Source organism: Balaenoptera musculus, chromosome 3 (genome assembly GCF_009873245.2).
Source record: "Balaenoptera musculus isolate JJ_BM4_2016_0621 chromosome 3, mBalMus1.pri.v3, whole genome shotgun sequence".
Taxonomy (NCBI): domain Eukaryota; kingdom Metazoa; phylum Chordata; class Mammalia; order Artiodactyla; family Balaenopteridae; genus Balaenoptera; species Balaenoptera musculus.
Genome location: NC_045787.1, coordinates 93997368 through 94019663, shown reverse-complemented (window position 1 = coordinate 94019663; position 22296 = coordinate 93997368). Strand labels below are relative to the sequence as shown.

The 22296-nt window shown below is 40.4% G+C and overlaps 1 protein-coding gene across 1 annotated transcript in view; it reads right to left on the bottom strand.

Annotated features, from left to right (window-relative positions):
* Window positions 1-6214, bottom strand: part of LVRN (laeverin) — a 79388-nt gene extending 73174 nt beyond the window's left edge. The window contains exon 1 of the mRNA XM_036845484.1: window positions 5520-6214. Within this exon, the coding sequence (XP_036701379.1) occupies window positions 5520-6214 (695 nt within the window). The remainder of the gene's footprint in view (window positions 1-5519) is intronic.
* Between the last annotated feature and the right edge of the window lie 16082 nt (window positions 6215-22296).

Here is a 22296-nt window from a genome sequence, read left to right as displayed (position 1 = left end):
GGAAATGCAAATTAAAACAATGAGATACTTATTAGAATATAGGCCAAAATCCAGAACACTGACAACATCAAATGCTGACAAGAATATGGAGCAACAGGAACCCTCATTCATTCCTGGTGGGAATATAAAATGGTATATCCACTCTGGAAGACAGTTTGGCAGTATCTTACAAAACTAAACATAAGTTTACCATGTTTCTCGGTATTTACCTAAAGTAGTTGAAAATGTATGTCTACACAAAAACCTGTGCACAGAGTTTATAACAGCTTTTTTCATAATTGCCAAAACTTGGAAGCAGACAAGATGTCCTTCTGTAGGTGAATAGATAAATAAACTGTGGTACATCCAGACAACAGAATATTATTCAGCACTAAAAAGAAATGAGCTATTGCAACATGAAAAGACATGGAGGAATCTTAAATGCATATTGCTAAGTGAAAGAAGCCACGCTGAAAAGGTGATATACTGTATGATTCCAACTATACGACATATGGAAAAGGCAAAACTATGCAGACAATAAAAAGATCAGTGGTTGCTGGGCAGAGTGGGTGGGTGGGAAGATGAATAGGCAGATAGCAGAGGATTTTTAGGGCAGTGAAAATACTCTGTATGGTATTATAATGATGGCTATAGGTCAGTATATATTTGTCCAAACAGATAGAACGTACACCACCAAAAGTAAACCCTAAGGTAAACTGTGAATTTGGGGTGATTATGATGTGCCGATACAGATTCATCCTTAGTTAAAAAAAAAAAAGTGCCATTCTAGTGAGTGATATTGATAATGGGGTAGGCTATGCATGTGTGGAGGCAGGGGATATATGAGGAATCTCTCTACTTTCCCCTAAATTTTGTTGTAAACCTAAAACGTCTCCAAAAAAAAAAAAACAGTCTTTAAAAAAAGAATTCTTAGACATTACACCAAAGGTATGTTCTATAAAAAATACCGATAAATTGGACTTCTTTAATATTAAAACTTTTGCTCTCTGAAAACCTTATTAGGAAGATTAAAAGACAAGTTACAGACTGGCAGAATGATATTTGTAAGCCATATATTTCACAATGGACTCAGATGTAGATTATATTAAAAAAATCCCAGGACTCAACAGTAAAAAAACAATTCAGCAGGCTTCCCTGGTGGCACAGTGGTTAAGAATCCGCCTGCCAATGCAGGGGACACCGGTTCGAGCCCTGGTCTGGGAAGATCCCACATGCCGCAGAGCAACTAAGCCCGTGCGCCACAACTACTGAGCCTGCACGCCTAGAGACCATGCTCCACAAGAGAAGCCACCGCAGTGAGAAGCCCGTGCTCCGCAATGAAGAGTAGCCCTCACTCGCCGCAACTGGAGGAAGCCTGCTCACAGCAACGAAGACCCAACGCAGCCAAATAAATAAATATAAAATAAAAAAATTAAAAAACAATTCAATTAGAAAATGGACAAAAGACGTGAAGAGACATTTCATTGAAGTGATATACAGATGGCAAATAAGCATGAAAAGATGTTTATCTGCAGCAATTGTTAAAATATGTAAATTTCCAAACGCCACTCAAAACTCACTGCTCTAGAAAGTTTCTGCTTCTAAAATTTTTTAAATTGTGGAAAATATGGGTTGGCCAAAGAGTTCCTTTGGGTTTTTCCATAACATCTTATGGAAAAACCTGAACGAACATTTTGACCAACCCAATACACAAAACATAAAATTCATCATCTTAACCATTTTTAAGTATAACATTGAGTGGTATTAAGTACATTCACATTGTTGTACAACCAGTCTCCAGAACTCTTTTTATCTTGCAAAACTAAAACTCTGTACTCATTAAACAAAAACTCCCCACTTGGGACTTCCCTGGTGGCGCAGTGGTTGAGAATCCACCTGCCGATGCGAGGGATATGGGTTCAATCCCTGGTCCGGGAGGATCCCACATGCCACGGAGCAACTAAGTCCGTGTGCCACATCTATTGAGCCTGCACTCTAGAGCCTCCAAGCCACAACTACTGAGCCCATGTGCCACAACTACTGAAGCCTGTGCACCTAGAGCCCATGTTCCACAACAAGAGAAGCCAGTGCAATAAGCCCACACACTGCAACGAAGAGTTGCCCCCGCTCGCCACAACTAAAGCCCACACACAGCAATAAAGACCCAATGCAGCCAAAAAAAGAAAAACTCCTCACTCCCCCAGCCCCTAGCAACCACAATTCTACTTTAAGTCTCTATAAATTTGACTACTTTAGGTCCCTTATATAATGTCCCCGAGATTCATCTGTGTAGTAGAATATGTCAGAATTTCCTTCCTTTTTAAGGCTGAATAATATTCCATTGTATGTATAGACCACATTTTGTGTCTTCCCTTCATCCATCAATGGACATTTGGGTTGCTTCCACCTTGTAGCTATTGTGAATAGTGTTGTTATGAACATCGGTGTACTGATCTGGAATTTCTGAGGGTGTGACCCTGGAATCTACATGTTTAATAAGCTCCTTTGGTGTTTCTGATGCACATTAAAGTGTGAACCACTACTCTAATGCAGGATTTCCCAAAGTATAGATGGAGAAGGATTTTTGGTAGCCCTCAGACACACTATTACATAGATCAGACTCACACATGATAAAGTCAGTCCTTTCAGATTTATGAATCATTCTGATTAGGTCAAGAGAAAGCATTGCTTTGGTGTTATTTATCTTGAACATCTAATTCTAATTTCCCTTTTTTAAGAACGAGAGAGCGGCCTTCAGATTCAAAGCCTTCAGATCCTTCAGCAGACAATAATGATAGCTAGAACTTATTAACAAGGTTTTGTTTTCATTGTATTAGTCTGTGCCATTCCTTTCTATAAATTTCAAATGGTTTTCCATCTATAATAATGGTATAGAGTTGCTTTTCAATAAATCTACTTAATATTTTTGTTTAAATCAAGTAACTTTTTTTAGCAAATAATAGGGCCAGAGATATGTGAATACGGCAAAATCTGAAAATAGTCATATGCCAGTGAATGAAGTTTGGGAAATACTGCTTAGAGGGACATTAACGTTTGGATCTTGCTCTCAACTTTCCACACATGGAAGATGCACATGTCCAAGGTATCCAGTAGATGGCTCCTCTATGGAAGAAATGTGAAGTCACCTGTCAAGTAGAGAAAGGCTGAGCACAGGTAGAAAGCATCCCCAGCAACCTGTGAAGCTAGCAAGTCGTAACCTAAACCTTAGAAGTGTCAAATAGTGATGTTCTTTGTATTTTCTGGATTGACTTTCTTTCTCTCTTCCGTTAGAGTTGAGTAAAATTATTTAAAAACATTAGCCTGTCTGGACTGTGATTAGGGACCATCAAAGAACAGAAGTAAACATGTTCCAACCGCTGCAGCTGGAATTACAGACACCCCACGAAAAATGTGAAAACAGTGGGCAATTTCTCTGCATATAGAAACCTTCTTAGAATCGTATCTACCAGGAACGTGGCAGCTTCCATGTTTAGATAACAGGATAATTTTACCCCAAGCTAATGATAGTAGCCATCACCGCACAGATTATATGCCAGTCACAGTGCCCCCTTTCCCACTTAATTCTCACAACATTCTAAAGGTTGACACTTATTATGTCTATTCCATGAATGAGGCAACAAACTCAGAGAGGTGAAGGGACTGGCTCAAGTCACACAGCCCAAACTCAAGCATGCTGGGCTTCCAAAATCTGCCTCATCACAAGTCATCATTTTGTTCAGGTTCTTTGTGACCTTGGCTTCAAGCTCAGCTGCAGGTTTCTCTTCTTCCTGGTTTCAGAAGCAGAGACTCAGAAGAACAACTTCCAGGCGACAGCTTCTCTCAAGATGCCACAGTTCTGGAGCTCCACCTAGGTCTATGAACATCTGTAGGACTTTATTAAATTTTCTGCTTATTTGAATTTGAAAGCTCTCAAAATATGGTTTCTTGTTACTACTAGAGTTGGCAGCACAATAGAAAAATGGAAAGGGACTTTCCTTTCCTGTGTTTGCTAGGGCAGTTTGTCCAGGCCACAGCCCCATTAAGACAGGAAGAAGAAAGAGATGGTGAAGAGAGGAAGATTTACTGACAGCAGAAAACACTGTCAGGTAGGTGTGCAAAAAAGCATCCTTTTCTCCCCCTTTGAAAAATCCTGCACCTTAACAATACACAGTTATTTCAAAAGGTTTCCAGAGCCCATAAGTCCAGTAACACATTATCCTCATGAGAAACTTTTCAAAACTGTTTCTCAGGTGTTGATGCATTTTTGAGAGAAAAATCAAGCATACTGTCCTTAAAAACAAAAGTTACAGATTATGCTTCCACTTAGGCCAGCTTATTAAACTTATTTTAAACCCCTGAAGTTTTGAAAATAGTGCAGGAGAAGATTTAGGGGGTAATTTAGTGGGTTTCTTTCCCTCAGAGAACATCTGAGAACATTTTCTCTAATAATAAAGGGCAAAGTACATGCAGTTGTGTAAATCGCAAAGGCTCCACCACTGCATGAGAGAAGCAGGAGCTCACCAGTTTGAAAAAAGAACATTTCCCTGGCGCTTGCCGGGGGTCAGTAATGTGGTCCCAGAGCGTGGAAAGAGGCAATTCTTGGGGTGGAAGCATTCCGTGTGGGAGACACTATCGCAAACGAGTGTAAAGAGAACACGTGTACACTATGTGAGCCTGCAGACTCAGAGGGGAGGTCCCTTGTCATCGCTTTTACTTTTTTTTTTTTTTCTGAATCCCTTAACTCTGGCACATAGCCGGTCAAAGAGCGGGGAGGGGAGGGGATGCCGCTGCTCACCCGCAAAACGACACGCGGGGCCCGGGCAGGGGGTGGGAGGGCAGGAATGAAAGGGGATTCTGAAGTTTTGGAGAACCTTAGCAAAAAGAAAAAAAACTGTGAAACGAACAGCCGCGACGTGGGTCTATTTGTTGCAAGAGCAGCAGTTACGTTGCGCCCAGGCAAAAGAATCAGGGCAGGAAAAGCGCAGAGAGGCGCTGGGGAGGAATCGCAGAGCGGCAACGGTGCTCTAGCGCCGTGCTTATCCAACTCTAACGCGGGTGAATCACCCGAGGAGCTCCGGTAAAACGCATATTCGGATCCCCTTGGTCGAGGGTGGGGCTTAAGAGTCTGCATTTCTAACAACCTCCCAGATGTTACGTTGGGACCGCGGACCAGCTACTCAAAGTTTTGGACCAAACTTTGAGTAGCTAGGGGTTTGCTCGTTGCCCTGAGTAAATTCTGGGTTAGAGAACAAAGGGGTTCTCTGAAGAGGACAATAAACTTTTGCGGTAGCAGCGACCTTAAAAGGGGCAACGATAGAAACGAACTGGATGGGCAGGGATGGGGCTGAAACCTGGCCAAAGTAAGAGGGAAAGGGAGGAAGGAGGCGCTCACCCTCTGACTCTAGAAGAAAACTTCGCGAAAGATGGGGTGGGTTTCTTTGCAAAGGGCAGGAGACGCGCACCTAAGCACCTGAACACGCAGCCTGCGCGCGGGGAATGCGGGACGGGGGCCGAGGAGGCCAGGGCCGGCCTGCCCTTACCTGCGCTCACCCTGGTCCGTGTAGAGATTGAGGAAGAGTCCCTCCCTGGTGTCCTGGTACACCGGGCCGGAGAAGCTGAGCTGCAGCTCATAGCGGCTCCCGGGCTGCAGGGCTTCGCCGAGCTCTAGCACCATGTACTGCATGTCCAACGCGAACCACACCTCGTCCACCGGCACGCGGCCCACCGTGGCGTCTCCGGCGTCCGGGGACAGTGGTCCCCGCACCTCGGCGCTTTCACAGTCCAGGAAGAGGCTGTGAAGCAGCAGCCGCGCGGTGGCCGCGATGCAGTGCACGGTGATGTTCACGCGGCCAGTGAAGCGCAACGCCGGCGCCAAGAGCTCTTCTGGCCTCAGACGGGGCCACAGCTCCAGCTCATAGTGCATCGGCACGAGCCAGGGCGGCAGGCGCAGCTGGTCCCAGGGCCCCGGGGGTCGCCAGTTGCGCGGGGTGGGCGCCACCTCCTTCTCCAGAGTGGGGCCGGGCTTCGGGGTTCGCGCCGGCTCCTGCCTGCCTGGCGGGGAGGGCGCGGCGTGCGGGCCCCCGCGGTCGTGAAGCTCCGACGGCGGGACGCGCTCGCAGTGGCCGTACAGGGCGGCGAGTACGGCCAGCGCCAGCAGGAGCACGGCAGCCAGCCCGGCCAGCAGCAGGGCTACCACGCGGCTCACGTAGAAGCCGGAGCTGGAAGGGGGTCCCATGGCCGCAGCCCGGGGCTGGGGGTAAGGTGAGAGCCTGGCGGCGGCGGCGGCAGCGTCGGCTCAGACCCCCGGCCTGGGTGCTCAGTGATGGGACCCCCGCCCCTCCTCTCTTGTACCGTCCCTCCCTCCTCGTCGAGGAGCCTGGGAGACAGGAGAGAGTTGTTGGGACCTCGGCTTCCCCTCCCAGCTAATCAGATCCAGGTCCCTGCCTACCCACCCCCGCCCCCTCCAGGGCCTGGGGAAGAGGCGGACCTGGCGCAACTGAGCGCGCGCCCCTTTGGGTCTGAAGGGAAAGACCTCGCAGAGGAGCTTCCAGAGTAGGCGCAGGGAGGGGACGGTCGGACCAAACTCGAATTTGGGCACCTCCGACGGGGGGTATTTGGATTCACGGGATTTGTTGGGCGTGACCCGGTGCGGTTTCGGGTGTTGTCGGAAAAGAGACAGGTACAGAGCACCCTCAACTCCTTGACTGTAGTGATGAGCTGCGGGCTGCACACTTGCCGGCCGCTATCTAGGGATTCGTGCGCTAGGGGCTGGGGTGAGGGCTTACGAACCGGGACTTTGGGGCACATGCTTTGAAATGAACCTGCTAGGGACAGCCGCGCTGTCTGAACTGACTTCCGGAGCCAAATTTTTGGCCCTACGTTCGCCTCCTGCATAAGCTCGGGCCTCGCGTGGCCCAGGCAACAAGTGCGAGGCTGGGAACAAGGTCAGGGGTGTCCCGGAGCCTTTTCCGAGCTTGGGAAGTGGAGCTGGAAGACGGGACGACAAAAAACCGGAGAGCGTGGCGTCTGCGTCTCCAGGTGAAGGAGAGTGGAGGGCCGCTTTACCTTGGGAAGGGGCACGGCAGGAAGCCGCCTCTTAGATCCGCAACTGCCAGGGATGGGGTTTCCAGTCCTGGGGCAGCGTCTGGCTCTCCGCACCCCTGCCCGGGGAAAGAGGACGCCCTGCTTTCGAAACCTACTGGTTTCAAGCACAGAGAATAATACAGTCCGGTGGCCAGCCTTTTCCACTAGGAAACCGCCGGCTGGAATTCATCTCCCAGGCGGTGCCCTAGTCGGCGAGGTCTTTGGCATCCTCGGCATCTGTTTGCTATTTATCGGATACTTCTGGGAGAGTTCCGCGTCCTGTGAGCCGAGTTCCCAGTCTGCGAGCAGGCACTCGAGTGAAATGAGAATGGCGTTGCAAATACTCAGGAGGTGCTGGGGAAGAGGGAGGAGAGGTGATTAAAGATCCTGCTGCTGGCCGATGATTTATCTGAGGGTATCCCGTCTTTAGACTCCTTCAGTTTTTTTCAGAACGAAGAGAATTTTTCCGTCGCAGCCATAAAATGGTCTTCGCTTTTCTGCTTGGAACTGTTATCTCCATTCCAATGAGGAAACCCTTCCACCTGAGGTCAGAGACAGGGTAAACGAAAGTGATTCTCCTGGGAAATGTGATCTTCCCAGTTCCTCGAACTGAAATTAATCACATTAACGAAAAGACCTCCGGAACAAGACAGGGAGGAGAAAGGAGATTTAACACCAAGCTCATGCAGATGGTTGTGCTGTAATCTGTGGACCAGTCTCTTGATTACAGGTTTGGTTTGCTTTCTTCAGAAATGGAACAATCATATTTAAAAATAATTATGACCACATGCATCACTCTCAGAAGATTCTGGGTAGAGCTGAGGGAGGAGACGCTCCTTTCGTTTCCCTCTACAGGACCTACCACCAGTCAGACTGTCAGAATTGTGAGCTACTGAGCTAGCTGGGCCCTCTGGGTGTAGGTCATTGCCAGATGGGGATTGCCACAGATATGGAGCTAATTAATTATTGGCCTTACCACTCCCTGGACAATTTCTTGAAGGATTTTGATGGATTCCAGACTCCCAAGGAAAGGTTAAAAAACAAAGGAAAGAGAAGAAAGGAAATGGAAAGAAAAGGAAGGAAAAGAAAAGGACTCAGTAACAAAACTACTAGAGGTGTCCCTCCCCTCAATTTTAAATTAAAAACTCCACTGAAAAGTGTATATGTGGATCTGATTATTTAATTCCATTTCTCCAATATCATTAAAGAAATAGAGATTGGCTACCAGACAAAAAGTTTCAAAGTAATAAAACCACATCAAATGGTTGAACAATTTAAATATCTTATTAAAGGGAAAATATTTCTGATAAATCATTAATGTCACTCAAAAGAAGTTGCAAAATAACATACTGGTTGAGTCATGCTTATGTTAATAATTTTTAAAGAGCTAGAAAATACTCTTATATGAAATATTTGACATCTCAGTGAAAGAGTAGTTCTGGGACACAGATCAGTTGCAGGGAAAACGTCACTAGAAAATTAAAAAGAAAAAAAAGTTTTAATGAGTTGCTCAGAAAATCTACTCACTCTTCAGATCAGCTAAAGCAGTGATGCTCAGCTGGGGAGAATCACTTTTGGTGCCCCCTTCTCTGGATATGTGGCAATGTTTAGAGACATATTTTGTTGTCACAATGTTGCAGGGGTGGTGCTACTGGTACCTAGTAAGTGGAGGCCAGGGTATTGCTAGATGTCCTACAATGCACAGGACAGCCTCCTCCAACAAAGAAGTACCCCACCCAAAATGTCATCAGTGCTGCCCTTCAGAAATCCTAAGCTAAACAATAATTCAAGCCTTTTATATGCTACCCAAGGGAAACTTCTCCTTGGTATCTTGTGTCGCTATTTACTTTTGTTATTTATGCTTATTCTTTGGCATGTCTATTATTTTTCCATCTTCTTTTTTCTTGGTATTTATTATAAACCTCTGTAACACTTTATTATCACCCTTGGGTCACATGACCTAATTTTTATTTTCCTTTTTTCTTCATTTACTTTGAAATTTTAATTTTTTTGAATGGGTAATATATTCATAAGTTTCAAAAACTGAAACAATAGGAAAATTTGTATCTTGCTTCCACTACTTCCACAGTTAACAATTTTCATAGTTTTTTGTATTCTTTCAGTATTTCCTTATGCAAATCAAGCAAATACAATTATATACCTTTGTATTTCTCCTCTTTCCTACTTAAAAAAATGCAATTCTGCACCTTGCATTTTCATTTAACAATATATCCTGGATGTCTTTCCATATCAGTCCACAGATATCTTTCACATTCTTTTCTGCAGCTGCATGCTATTATATTGTTTATGTACATACCATTGCAAAGATTTCCCCAGTTTGGTTATTTGAAAGGATTCACCAGCTTTCACAGGGTATTTTCATTTAAGCTTTTATTTAAAGGAAAATAGTATGGTGCAGCAAGAGAAAGAGAATACAGGCAAGCATTGGAAGTCAGAGAGACATCCCATGTGCAAGCTACCCAAGGGCCCTTATTTGCATGAGTGAGCCATGCTATGTCACCAGCTTGAACCACCAAGGTCTGTGAAAGGAATCTTGTTTACAGAAAGCTCAAAGGAGAAACTCTTAAGGAGGCTCTTTAAATAATCAAGCCAGGTTAGTCAGACCCATAAATCCAGTTGTAAACCATCAGTAAAGAAACTAACCCTAGGGGTCTCCAGGGAAATTTTCAGACCTTAATCAGCACATCATAAATTGATCAAGAGTCAAAAACCAGATATCCAGAAGGAAGGCAGAGCCAGGATCACTGAAAATCTTCTCCTCCATGAAACCAATGTGAACACTGGAAACATTGTCAGAATTAACTATTTCAGAACTCAAGAAAGTAACCAAAATCTTGCAGCAATTAATGGAGTGTTTGTTCAAGAAAAACAGACAAATCTCTGTAAAAAAATCAGTGAGCTTTATGGCATTTTAACTTGCTTTATTCTCATTTTCCTCTCCTCAGTTCTGCAGTAGACTTAAAAATCAACAGCCTGGTATAGTGAAAACCAAGCAGTCTGGCAGGCACTCAATGAGGCATAAAAGTGTTAAATTCCTTTAAAGCGTCATTCTGAGAGAACTGTCATTATTTGAACTATCTGGTGATTCCCTGGAAGATGCTACTCTCATGGCTGTCTTTATTGACCAGATTCAGAGTTGACTCAGTGCAAACAGTCTTTCCCCAGGGGTACTGGTTGAAAACAATCATAGGCAATTGTTTAACATTGCAACTGCCTGCAGTGGGCAAACATTCGAGACAAACATTAAGCTCAACAGAAAGCTTAAAGGGAAAAATTCAGGAATTAGATATCTATAGGGGGCTTTGAAAAGCTCCGACATATTCCAAACATCTAGAAGGCTACATGCATGTATACAGCTATGCACATGACTAAGGCTGTACACATGCTCAGAAAAGAACTGAGAAGGCCCTAAACTCTCACATCTAGCTAATCTTGAGGCACTGCTCAAGGCAGATGTGAAGACTATGGCAGAATTGTCAACTGCCTGGATGTGTTGAAGGTGTGCCTCAACACATACAGAGAACCCCTTGGCAAAAACTGGGAAACTTACTGATTCTAGGTATTTAAGGAAACCTCTGTCTAACCATTAGCTGACCAATAAACTACCTGAACATAGACATCAGTGGCTACTATAGCAAAGAATACAGACTTTACTGAATTAGTTCAGAAAAGTCTTTAAGCAAACAAATGACAACAACAACAAACCCTGAAGAAGCAGGAAAATATTTTTTTTCAGAGTTGTCACATGATTTAAAATGTTTCCAACAAAAGAAAATTATGAGAAATGAAAAGAAAAAAGAAAGTATGCCCATACACAGCAGAAAAAATAGTCAATAGAAAATGTTCCTAAGGACTTTTAAACTTTGGCCTTATGAGACAAAGACTTAAAATTAGCTATTTTAAATATGTTGAAAGAACCAAAGGAAAGCATGTCTGAAGACCTAAAGGAAAGTATGGGGATGATATCTCATCAAATAGATAATATCAATAAAGAGACAGAAATTCTAAAAAAAGCACCAAATAGAAAATTTGAAGTTGACAGTACAATAACTAAAATAAAACTTCAATCAAGGAGCTCAAGAGCAGTTTTTAACCAAGAAGAAGAAAGAATCAATGAAACTGAAGATAGGTCAAATGAGATTATCCAGTCTGAATAACAAGAAAAAGAAAAAAAAAAAAAGAAGAAGAAAAATGAACAGGGACTAAGAGCCCTGTGGGATACCATCAAGAAGACCAACATATGGGAATGTAAATTGATACAGCCACTATGGAGAACAGTAGAGGGGTGGGATAGGGAGGGTGGGAGGGAGGGAGATGCAAGAGGGAAGAGATTTGGGGATATATGTATATGCATAGCTGATTCACTTTGTTATAAAGCAGAAACTAACACACCATTGTAAAGCAATTATACTCCAATAAAGATGTTAAAAAAAAGAAAAAAAAGAAGACCAACATACAGATTGTGAGAGTCTCAAAAAGAGAAGAGAGGGAAAGGGACAAAGAGATTATTTGAAAAAATAATGTACAAAAACTCTCCCAATCTTTTGCAAGATATAAATCTACAAATCTAACAAGCTCAACAGATTCCAGGATAAACTCAAAGAAATCCACACCAAGGCATATTATAATCAAACTGTCAACAGCCAAGGACAAAGAGAGAATCTTGCAAGAGAAGGAAGAAGTGATTTGTCACATTCAAGAGATTTCCAATAGGACTATCAGCTGACTTCTCATCAGAAAGCTTGGAGACTAGAAAGCAGTAGGTTGACATATTCAAAGTATTGAAAGAAAAAAACTGTCAGCCTATAATTCTATATCAAGCAAAATTGCCCATCAAAAGTGAGGAAAAGGGGCTTCCCTGGTGGTGCACTGGTTGAGAATCTGCCTGCCAATGCAGGGGACACGGGTTCGAGCCCTGGTCTGGGAAGATCCCACATGCCGCGGAGCAACTAGGCCCGTGAGCCACAATTGCTGAGCCTGCGCGTCTGGAGCCTGTGCTCTGCAACAAGAGAGGCCACGATAGTGAGAGGCCCGCGCACCGAGATGAAGAGTGGCCCCTGCTCACCGCAACTAGAGAAAGCCCTCACACAGAAACGAAGACCCAACACAGCCATTAATAAATAAATAAATAAATAAATAAAATTTAAAAAAAAAAGTGAGGAAGAAATAAGACATTCCCAGATAAACAAAAGCTGAAGGAGTATGTTACCATTATATCTGCCCTGTAAGAAATGCTAACAGAAACCCAGGTTAAGATGAAAGGACACTAGGCAGTAACTCAAGGTCATTTGAAGAAATTAAGATCTCTGGTAAAAGTAAATACATGGGTAATTACAAGAGCAGGTATTATTGTAATTTTGGTTTGTAACTCCACTTTTTATTTTCTATGTGATTCAAAAAATAAATACGTAAAAAATTTAATTTACATTATTGAACACACAATGTATAAAGATGTGACATCAATAATAGAAATGTGGGGGGAGGAGAATCAAGCTGTATAGGAACAGAGTCTTCATATGTTATTGAAGTTAAGTGGGTATAAATTCAAATTGGATTGCCATAACTTTCGAATGTTAAGTGTAATCCCTATGGAAACCACAAAGACAATATCTATAACTTATATACATAAATACATGAGAAAGGAATAAAATGTTTCATACAAAAATCAATTAAAAGGGCTTCCCTGGTGGCACAGTGCTTAAGAATCCACCTGCCAATGCAGGGGACACGGGTTTGAGCCCTGGTCCAGAAAGATCCTACATGCCACAGAGCAACTAAGCCCATGCTCCACAACTACTGAGCCTGTGCTCTAGAGCCTGTGTGCCACAACTAATGAAGCCTGTGCACCTAGAGCCCATGCTCCACAACAAGGGAAGCCACTGCAAGGAGAAGCTCACCTACCTCAACAAAGAGTAGCCCCCACTCACTGCAACTAGAGGAAGCCCTCATGCAGCAACGAAGACCCAACACAGCCAAAAGTAAATTAATTAATTAATTTTAAAAACTCAGTTAAACACAAAAGAAGGCAGTAATGGGGGAAATGAAAAAAAATTTAAGTCCTATAGAAAACAAATAGCAAAATGGCAAAAGAAAATCCCTTCTTATAAGTAATTACTTTAAATGTAAAAGAATGAAACTCTCCAACAGAAAGACAGAGATTAGCAGAATGGATTTTTTTAAACATGATTTATCTATATGCTATCTACAAGAGACTCATTTTAGATCTAAAGATACAGGTTGAAAGTGAAAGGAGGAAAAAAGATATTCCATGCCAATAGTAACCAAAAGAGAGCTGAAGCAGCTATACCAATACCAGACAAATAGACTTTAAATCAAAAAAGTTTACAAGAGACAAAAATGGATCTTATATTAGTAAAAGGTTTTCTACAGCAAGAAGATACGATAATTATAAACATTCACACATCTATAACATATTCTCAAAATACATAAAGCAAAAATTGACAGAATTGAAGGGAGAACTAGACAGTTCTACAATAATAGTTGAAGACTTCAGTACCCTACTTTCAATAATGGATAGATCAACCAGAGAGATGATAAGTAAGGAAACAGAAGACTTGAACAACACAATAAACCAACTAGGTTTAACAAACATATACACACTACTCCATCCAAACAACATCAGTCTCAAGCACACCTGAGACTGCTCCATGGACAGACCAAATGTTAGGCCAGAAAACAAGTTTCAATTGCTTTAAAAGATAGATATTATACAAAGCATCTTTTCTGAACACAGTGGGGTGAAATTAGAAATCAATAACAGAAGGAATACTAAAAAAATTCATAAATATGTGGAAATTAATAACACACTCTCAAACAACTAATGAGTCAAAAAATAAATCAAAAGGGAAATTAGAAAATACTTAGAGTTAAGTGAAAACAGAAATACAACGTACCAAAACTTATGGCAATCAATGAGACAATGCTCAGAGGGAAATTTATAGCTACATATGTCTACATTTAAAAAGAAGAAAAATCTCAAATCCATAACCTAACTTTATACCTTAAGGAATTACAAAAATAAGAGCAAACTAAACCTGAAGATAGGAAATAATAAAGATCAGAGTGGAGGTAAACAAAAGAGAGAATAGGAAAACAATAAAGAAAATCAATGGAACCAAAAATTGGTTCTTAGAAAAGATTGGCAAAATTTACAAACCTTTAGCTAGAATTACAAAGGAAAAAAGAGAAGATGCAAATAACTAAAATCAGAAACCTAAGTGGGGACATTACTATCCATCTTACAGAGGTAAAAAGGATTATAACAGAATAATACAAAGGTAGTTAACCTGAAAGAAATGACAAATTCTTCAAAATGCACAAATTACCTAAACTGACTCAAAAAGAAATAGAAAATAGAGACTGAATAAATAACCAAAAACCTCCCCCCAAACAAAAGTGCTGAACCAGATGGCTTCACCAGTGAATTCTACCAAGTATTTAAAGAGGAATTGAAACCAATCCTTCTTAACCCTTCCACAAACTTGAAAAGGAGGAAACACTTTATAAAAGCATTATTTTGATAACAAAGCCAGATAAAGACATCACAAGAAAAGAAAATGACAGACCACTATCTTTATGAATATAGATGCAAAATAGTCAACAAAATATTAGCAAACAAAATCCAACAGAGTATTAAAAGGATTATTCACCATGACCAAGTGGGATTTATCCCAAGAATGCAGGGCTATTTCAACATAAGAAAATCCGTTGATGTAATAGAACAAAGGAATAGAACATGAATAGAACAAAGAAAAAAAACTACATGATCATCTCAAATGATGCAGAAAAGGCATTTGATAGAATTCAATACCCTTTAATTGATAAAAGCTCTCAGAAAACTAGGAATAAAGGGGAAAAATCCTCAACATGATAAAGAATATTTATGAAAAACCCACAGCTAACATCATATTCAATGGTGAAAACCTGAAAGCTTTCCTCCCTGAGAGCAGGAACAAGACAAGGATGCCTGCTTTCATTGCAGCTATTCAACATTGTACTGGAAACTCTAGTCAGAGCTATTAGACAAGAAAAAGAAAGAAAAGAAATGCAAATCAGAAAGGAAGAGATAAACCTATCTCTTTTTGCAGAAGACATAATCCTATATATAGAAAATCCCAAAGAATTTACAAGAAAGTTATTAGAGTTAAAAAAATAAATAAATAAATTTAGCAAAATTGCAGGATATAAGATCAACTCACAAAGATCAGTTGTGTTTCTATACACTAGCAATGAATAATCAGCAAATGAAATTAGGAAAGTAATTCCATTTACAATAGCACCTAAAAGAATTAAATACTTAGGAATAAATCTAACCGAGGAGGTGAAAGACTTGTGTGCTGAAAATTACAAAACACTGATGAAAGAAATTAAAGAAGACCTACATAAATGGAAAGACATTCCATGTTCATGAATAGGAAGATTTAAAATTGTTAAAATGTCAAGGTCACCCAAAGTGATATACATACAACGCAATCCCTATTAAACTTCCAACAGCCTATTTCACAGAAATGGAAAAGCCAGTCCTCAAATTTATATTAAATTGCAAATGGCCCCAAATACCCAAAATAATCTTGAAAAAGAAAAAGCTGGTGGACTCACACTTCTCACTTTTGAAACTTACTACAAAGCTAAAGTGATTAGAACAGTGTGGTACTGGCATAACGATAGACATATAGACCAATAGAATAGAATAAAATAGAGAGCCCAGAAATAAACCATCATAATGGTTGAACCATCACTTCAACAAGAGTGCCAAGACTATTCAATAGGAAAGAACAGCCTTTTCAACAAATGGTGCTGGGAAAACTGGATATCCACATGTAAAAGAATGAAATTGGAACCTTACCTTACACCACATACAAAAATAAACTCAAAATGGATCAAAGACATAAACATAAGAGCTAAAAATATAAAACTTATAGAAGAAAGCACTGGAGAAAGTCTTTATAACGTTGGGTTTGGCAATGACTTTATGGATATGACAACAAAAGCACAGGTAACAAAAGAAAAATAAACTGAACTTCAACAAATTAAGTACTTTTGTACATCAAAGGATACTGTCAAGATAGTAAAAAGACAACCTGTAGAATGAGGATATTTGAAAATTATATATCTGATTAAGGATTAATATCCAGAATATATAAAGAACTCAACAACAAGAAACAAACAACCCAATTCAAAAATAGTCAAATGACATGAATGGACATTTCTCCAAAGAAGACAGACAAAGGCCAATAAGCTTAAAAAGATGCTTAACATCATTTGGCATTAGGGAAATGCAAATCAAAACCAAAATAAGACACTACTTCGTACCTGCTAGGATAACTATAATAAAAATCAAAAACAAAAATGAAAAACAAGAAGTGTGGACAAGGATGTGGAGAAATTGGAACCCTCATGCATTGCTGGAGCGAATGTAAAATGATGCTCTGTAGAAAACATTTTGGTGGTTTCTCAAAAGAGTAGATATAGAACTACCATATGACCAAGTAAATTCCACTCCTAAGTATATATCCATAAAAATAGAAAACAGGGAATCAAAAAGACATTCATATACCAGTGTTTGTAGCAACATTATTCACAATAGCCAAAAGGTGGAAAAAACCCAAATGTCCATCAACAGATGAATATATAAACAAAACATGGTATATACATACAATGGAATATTATTGTCATAGAAAGGATTGAAATTTTGATGTATGGTACAACATGAATGGACATCATGCTTAGTGAAATAAGTCAGACACAAAAAGATAAATATTGTATGATGGTATGAAGTTATATGAGGTACCTGGAAGAGGCAAATACACAGAGACAGAAAATAGATTAGAGGTTACCAGGGGTTGGGGTGAGGGGGAAAAGAGGTATTGTTTACTGGGTACAAAGCTTTGCTAGGGATGATGAAAAGTTCTAAGTATAGATAATGGTTATGGTTACATAACACTGTGAATATATTTAATGCCACAAATTATACACTTACAAATGGTTAAAAAGATAAAGATAACATTATGTATATCTCACCACAATAAAAATACATAGTACTATAAAGCTAAGCGTAATAGTAAGATTTTATTATTGATAGTGATCAAGAGCTATTACTTATTAAAATCCAAGACTATGCAGGCAACATTAGCTTAAAACTTATTGTCACTCTCTGGGTGTTTTAGTCCATGAGTGTTTGTAATTATACCTGTTACTTTGAAAATTTAACAAATGAACTGCTAGGGAAAAAATGTGAATCCTTTTGAAAAATGAATATTATGTTGGAGTAAAAGACTACAAGCATACCTTGTTTTATTGAACTTTGCTTTATTACACTTCACAGATACTGTATTTTTTACAGATTGGATTTTTGTGGCAACCTTGCATCAAGCAAATCTATTGGTGCCATTTTCCCAACAGTATTTGCTCACTTTGTGTCTCTATGTTACATTTTGGTAATTCTCTCAATATTTCAAACTTTTTCATTATTATTATATTTGCTATGGTGATCTGTGATCAGTTGCCTTTGATGTTACTATTGTTAATTGTTTGGGGGCACCAAGAACCACATACACATAAGAAGGTGAACTTAACCAATAAATGTTGTGTGTCTTCTGACCACCCCACTGACTAGCCATTCCCCTATCTCTCTCCCACCCCTCAGGCCTTCCTATTCCCTGAGACACAACAATATTGAAATTAGGCCAATTAATAACCTTACAATGGCCTCTAAGTGTTCAAGTGAAAGGAAGAATTGCACATCTCTCACTTTAAATCAAAAGCTAGAAATGATTAAGCCTAGTGAAGAAAGCATGTCGAAAGCCAAGATAGGCCAAAAGCCAGACCTCTTATACCAAACAGCCAGTTCTGAATGCAAAGAAAAAGTTCTTGAAGGAAATTAAAAGTACTAATCCAGTGAACACATGAATGATAAGAAAGTGAAATAGCCTGATTGCTGACATGGAGAAAGTTTTAGTGGTCTGGAAAGAAGATCACAACATTCCCTCAAGCCAAAGCCCAATCCAGGGCAAGGCCCTAACTCTCTTCAATTCTATGAAGACTGACAGAGGTGAGGCATCTGCAGAAGAAAAGTTTGAAGCTAGCAGAGTTTGGTTCATGAGGTTTAAGGACAGAAGCTGTCTCCATAACATCAAAGTGCAAGGTGAAGCAGCAAGTGCTGATGTAGAAGCTGCAGCAAGTTATCCAGAAGATCTACCTAAGATAATGAATGAAGGTGGCTACACATTATCGACAGATTTTCAATGTAGATGAAACAGCCTTCTATTGGAAGAAGTTGTCATCTAGGACTTTCATAGCTAGAGAGGAGAAGTCAATGCCTGACTTCAAAGCTTCAAAGGACAGTCCGACTCCCTTGCAGCTGGTGACTTGAAGTTGAAGCTAATGTTTATTAACCACTTCAAAATTCCTAGGGCCCTTAAGAATTATGCTAAGTCTACTCTGCATGTGCTCAGCAACACAGGAACAACAAAGCCAGGGTTTACTGAATATTTTAAGCCCACTATAATAAACACCTACTTCTCAGAAAAAAAGATTCCTTTCAAAATATGACTGCTCATTGACAATGCGCCTGGTCACCCCAAGAGCTTTGGTGGAGGTGTTCGACGCGATTCATGTTGTTTTCATGCCTGCTAATGTAACATCCATTAGGCAGCCCATGGATCAATGAGTGATTTCAACTTTCAATTTCAAATTGCACCCTTCTCTTCTAGAGCCTGGTTGCGGTAGAAGTCTCTAGACTCCCTTTGTTGTCTTTACTAAATCCTGCTTACATGTGCCTAATAAACTTTTAGATTGTTGATACTTATCATCTATGGTCCTCAGGTGTAGGGTTGTGGCTGATTGCATTCGGTGGCCCTGAAAATGTGCATCAGTCCCATCTCCCCCTTCAGTGAGTGCAAGTGACTGACAGCCTCAGGTGCTGCTCTGAGTCTATCACAGTGTTAACACTGAGGCCATGCACCCTGTAGGCTGTTCCCAGCCAATGAATGACAAGCATGGCAGGGATGTTAATGAAAGTCTTGTGAAGGACTCTGCTGATAGGCAGTTTTGGCTGGAGGGCTTCTCATTGGCCTGCCAGAAGTTTTCTTAACATGGCACTGCAGTCTGGGACTCTTCTTCTCCAGCCCACTTCTCTTCCCTCCCTCCTACAAAGAGGTCAGACCAGCATCACAGTCTGAAGGCTCTCCCTACCTCCTCTGGCTCCCTGCCCTTTTCTTCTTACAGTCATTTCCCCCAGTAAATCCTTTCCACATCTAATTCCATCTTGGAGTCTGCTTCTTGGAAGACCCAAACTAATACACTATAGAAAATGTCCTGTTTGAAATTCTATTACGCTTCTGTCAGGATACATACAGGATTTTTTTCTTTATCTTCATAATTCAAAAGTTATTGCTAGGATATGTTTAAGAGCAAACCTCTTTCACAGGTTTTTTAAAATTTAGAATATTGTGATTCTTTTGAGATTTGTAATCAGTTTTTTCACTTTAAGAAAGTTTTATAGACTTATGTTTTAAATTCTTGTTTCTTTTGTTTCAATTGTTTTTTTCCCTTCATCAGAAACATCCATAATTCTTAGCTTGAATCACTGTCATCTTTTCTTCTTTATCTATTGTGCTCTTTCTCTTGATTTTTATCTTAAGTCATTTTTCTCTTTAGTTCTTGGAGAATTTATCAAGTGTTTCCTCCCCACAATATAGCTGCACAAAAGGAAAAATCTATCCAGTCTTGGGACTTGGACAAGGACAGTATCCAGGCTTAGTACTGAGAAAGAAATATGTCCAAGTAGATAGAGAGTGAAATCAAGAGTCAGTCCTATACACCCGTAGATGGTGAGAGTGGGTCTAATACAGGGAACCACCTGGCTGAAGTGAAGTCTCCACTCCCTGCCCCTACTACCACCAGCCCCATGATCCAGTTCTCTGACACTGAACATCCATTCAGGAAACTCTAATGCCCAAGGGCTTTGCTGCCTCATGTCTCTATCCCCACTTAAAATGCTTTATCTGTGGCAATAATACCACCTCTGATGCAGCATGTCATTCCCTGGATACCTTCCTCAACTCACTGTTAAATCCAATGTCATAAAGACTTTCTCCAATGTTTTCTTCAATGAATTTTACCTTTTTAGCTCTTCTGTTTAGGTCTTTGATTCATTTTGAGGGTTCTTTTTTTTTTTTTTTTGGTGTAAGGTAAGATTCCAATTTCATTCTTTCTGCACATGGATATTCAGGCAGGGGCAGGGCAGAGGGCTTCCTGTGTATTTCCAGTCAGGCAGGTTTGCCCTGTTTCTGACTGCATGGAACTAGTAGTAACTAGAAACTCCTCCAATGCTATCAATAGTTGTTACTCCTAATTTTTGGTGGTTTTTAAAAATCCTTTTCAAAGCCGACTAGGTATTTTAGTGACAGGCTGGGGGTGAATGCATCAGGAGCTCTCCTGAGATGCTGTTTTACAGAAGCCTTTACTCCATCACTTATTGTTTTGTACAAGAAATGTGCAAATCACTCTCTTCCCTTCTATTCATTAAAGGCATTTCTCCTACAAACCATGGCTTGAGTGTTAATGAAACACTGAGTCCACATCCTTACAGCATTATATGTTCAATAAGTGTTTTAACAATGAGTATTGGGGTTCAAATTATTAGTTCCCAAGAATTTTATTTCTCCTACTCTGTCATATTGCATATTATATTTTAGTCACGTTCACTAAGTTAATGTGCTTAAAATGAAGATCAACAGTGTATAAACCGACCCTCTTTCCTAAATTAGAAAATATACTTCCTGACTTTGACAATTCACATAGAATAATTGAGAACAACTGTAAAGAAGAGGAGGATAAAGTCATGAGTGTTTTCTCTGTCATATCTTGCACACAATCTGGTGTGCAACCAGTGTGGAAACCGTAAGTATGGAAAATAGTGATTTAAAAAAAGGAGAGGTGGGGCTTCCCTGGTGGCGCAGTGGTTGAGAATCTGCCTGCAAATGCAGGGGACATGGGTTCAAGCCCTGGTCTGGGAAGATCCCACATGCTGCGGAGCAACTAGGCCCGTAAGCCACAACTACTGAGCCTGCGCGTCTGGAGCCTGTGCTCCGCAACAAGAGAGGCCGTGATAGTGAAAGGCCCGCGCACCGCAATGAAGAGTGGCCCCCGCTTGCCACAACTAGAGAAAGCCCTCGCACAGAAACGAAGACCCAACATAGCAATCAATCAATCAATCAATAAATCTTAAAAAAAAAAAAGATGTAAAAAAAAAAAAAGTCAAGTTTAAAAAAAAAAAAAAAAAGGAGAGGAAGCAAAACACATGAATGAGAAAATCACCCTAGAAATAATACCAAAAAACACACATTAAAATATATGTTCATTTCTTTTTTCAGTATCCATTTAAGCACATAAAATTAATACAAAACCTGATTTCCAATAAAATATTCTGTTTGGTCTGTTTATTTGTTTGGTCAATAAAATATTTTGTTTGTTTGGTCAATAAAATATTTTGTTTGGTTTCAATAAAATATTTTGTTTGGTCTGTTTATTTAGATGGGAAGTTAGGGATTACAGGAGAGCTTCTCAGACAAATTTGCACAAAACAGTCAATTGTCATGTGTGACTTTGAAATAAGCCCTGATGTATTAGTAGTTAAGGTTTAGGCTAAGCTGCTATAATAAACGGATCCAAAAAGGCAGGGGCTGCAGCAAGACAGAAATTTATTTCTTCACATGATAGCCTAGTGGTAAGTGGAGGTTCCAAGATGGGCAGGTGGTTCTCTTCCATGACATCATCCATCCCCCAGGGAGGTAGTCTTTGTCCACATGTTCAAAACTGCCTCACCAGCACTTCAACTGCACCCTGGCCCCAGTTAGGGAAAAAGCAGAAAGTGGAGGGCAAGTGTTTTTATTTAGGAAATTTATGCAGATGTCTTGCACATGTCTTTTTTGTCCATATTCCAATGATAAGGAAATCACATGGCCATATCTGGCTCTAAGGAAAACTACATTTGTCTCTAACATTCTATGGGATGCTTTCTAATACTAAAAAGAAGAAAGGAAGAATGGACATTGGAAGACAATTACCAATCTTTTCCATACTTGAACAAAAAAGTTTAGTATAGTCATTCTTGCCTCAAGATTTAAATAAAATACTTATAAGGAGGAAGCTATCACAAAGCTAAACCTCAGGGAAAATGTTATGTATTGC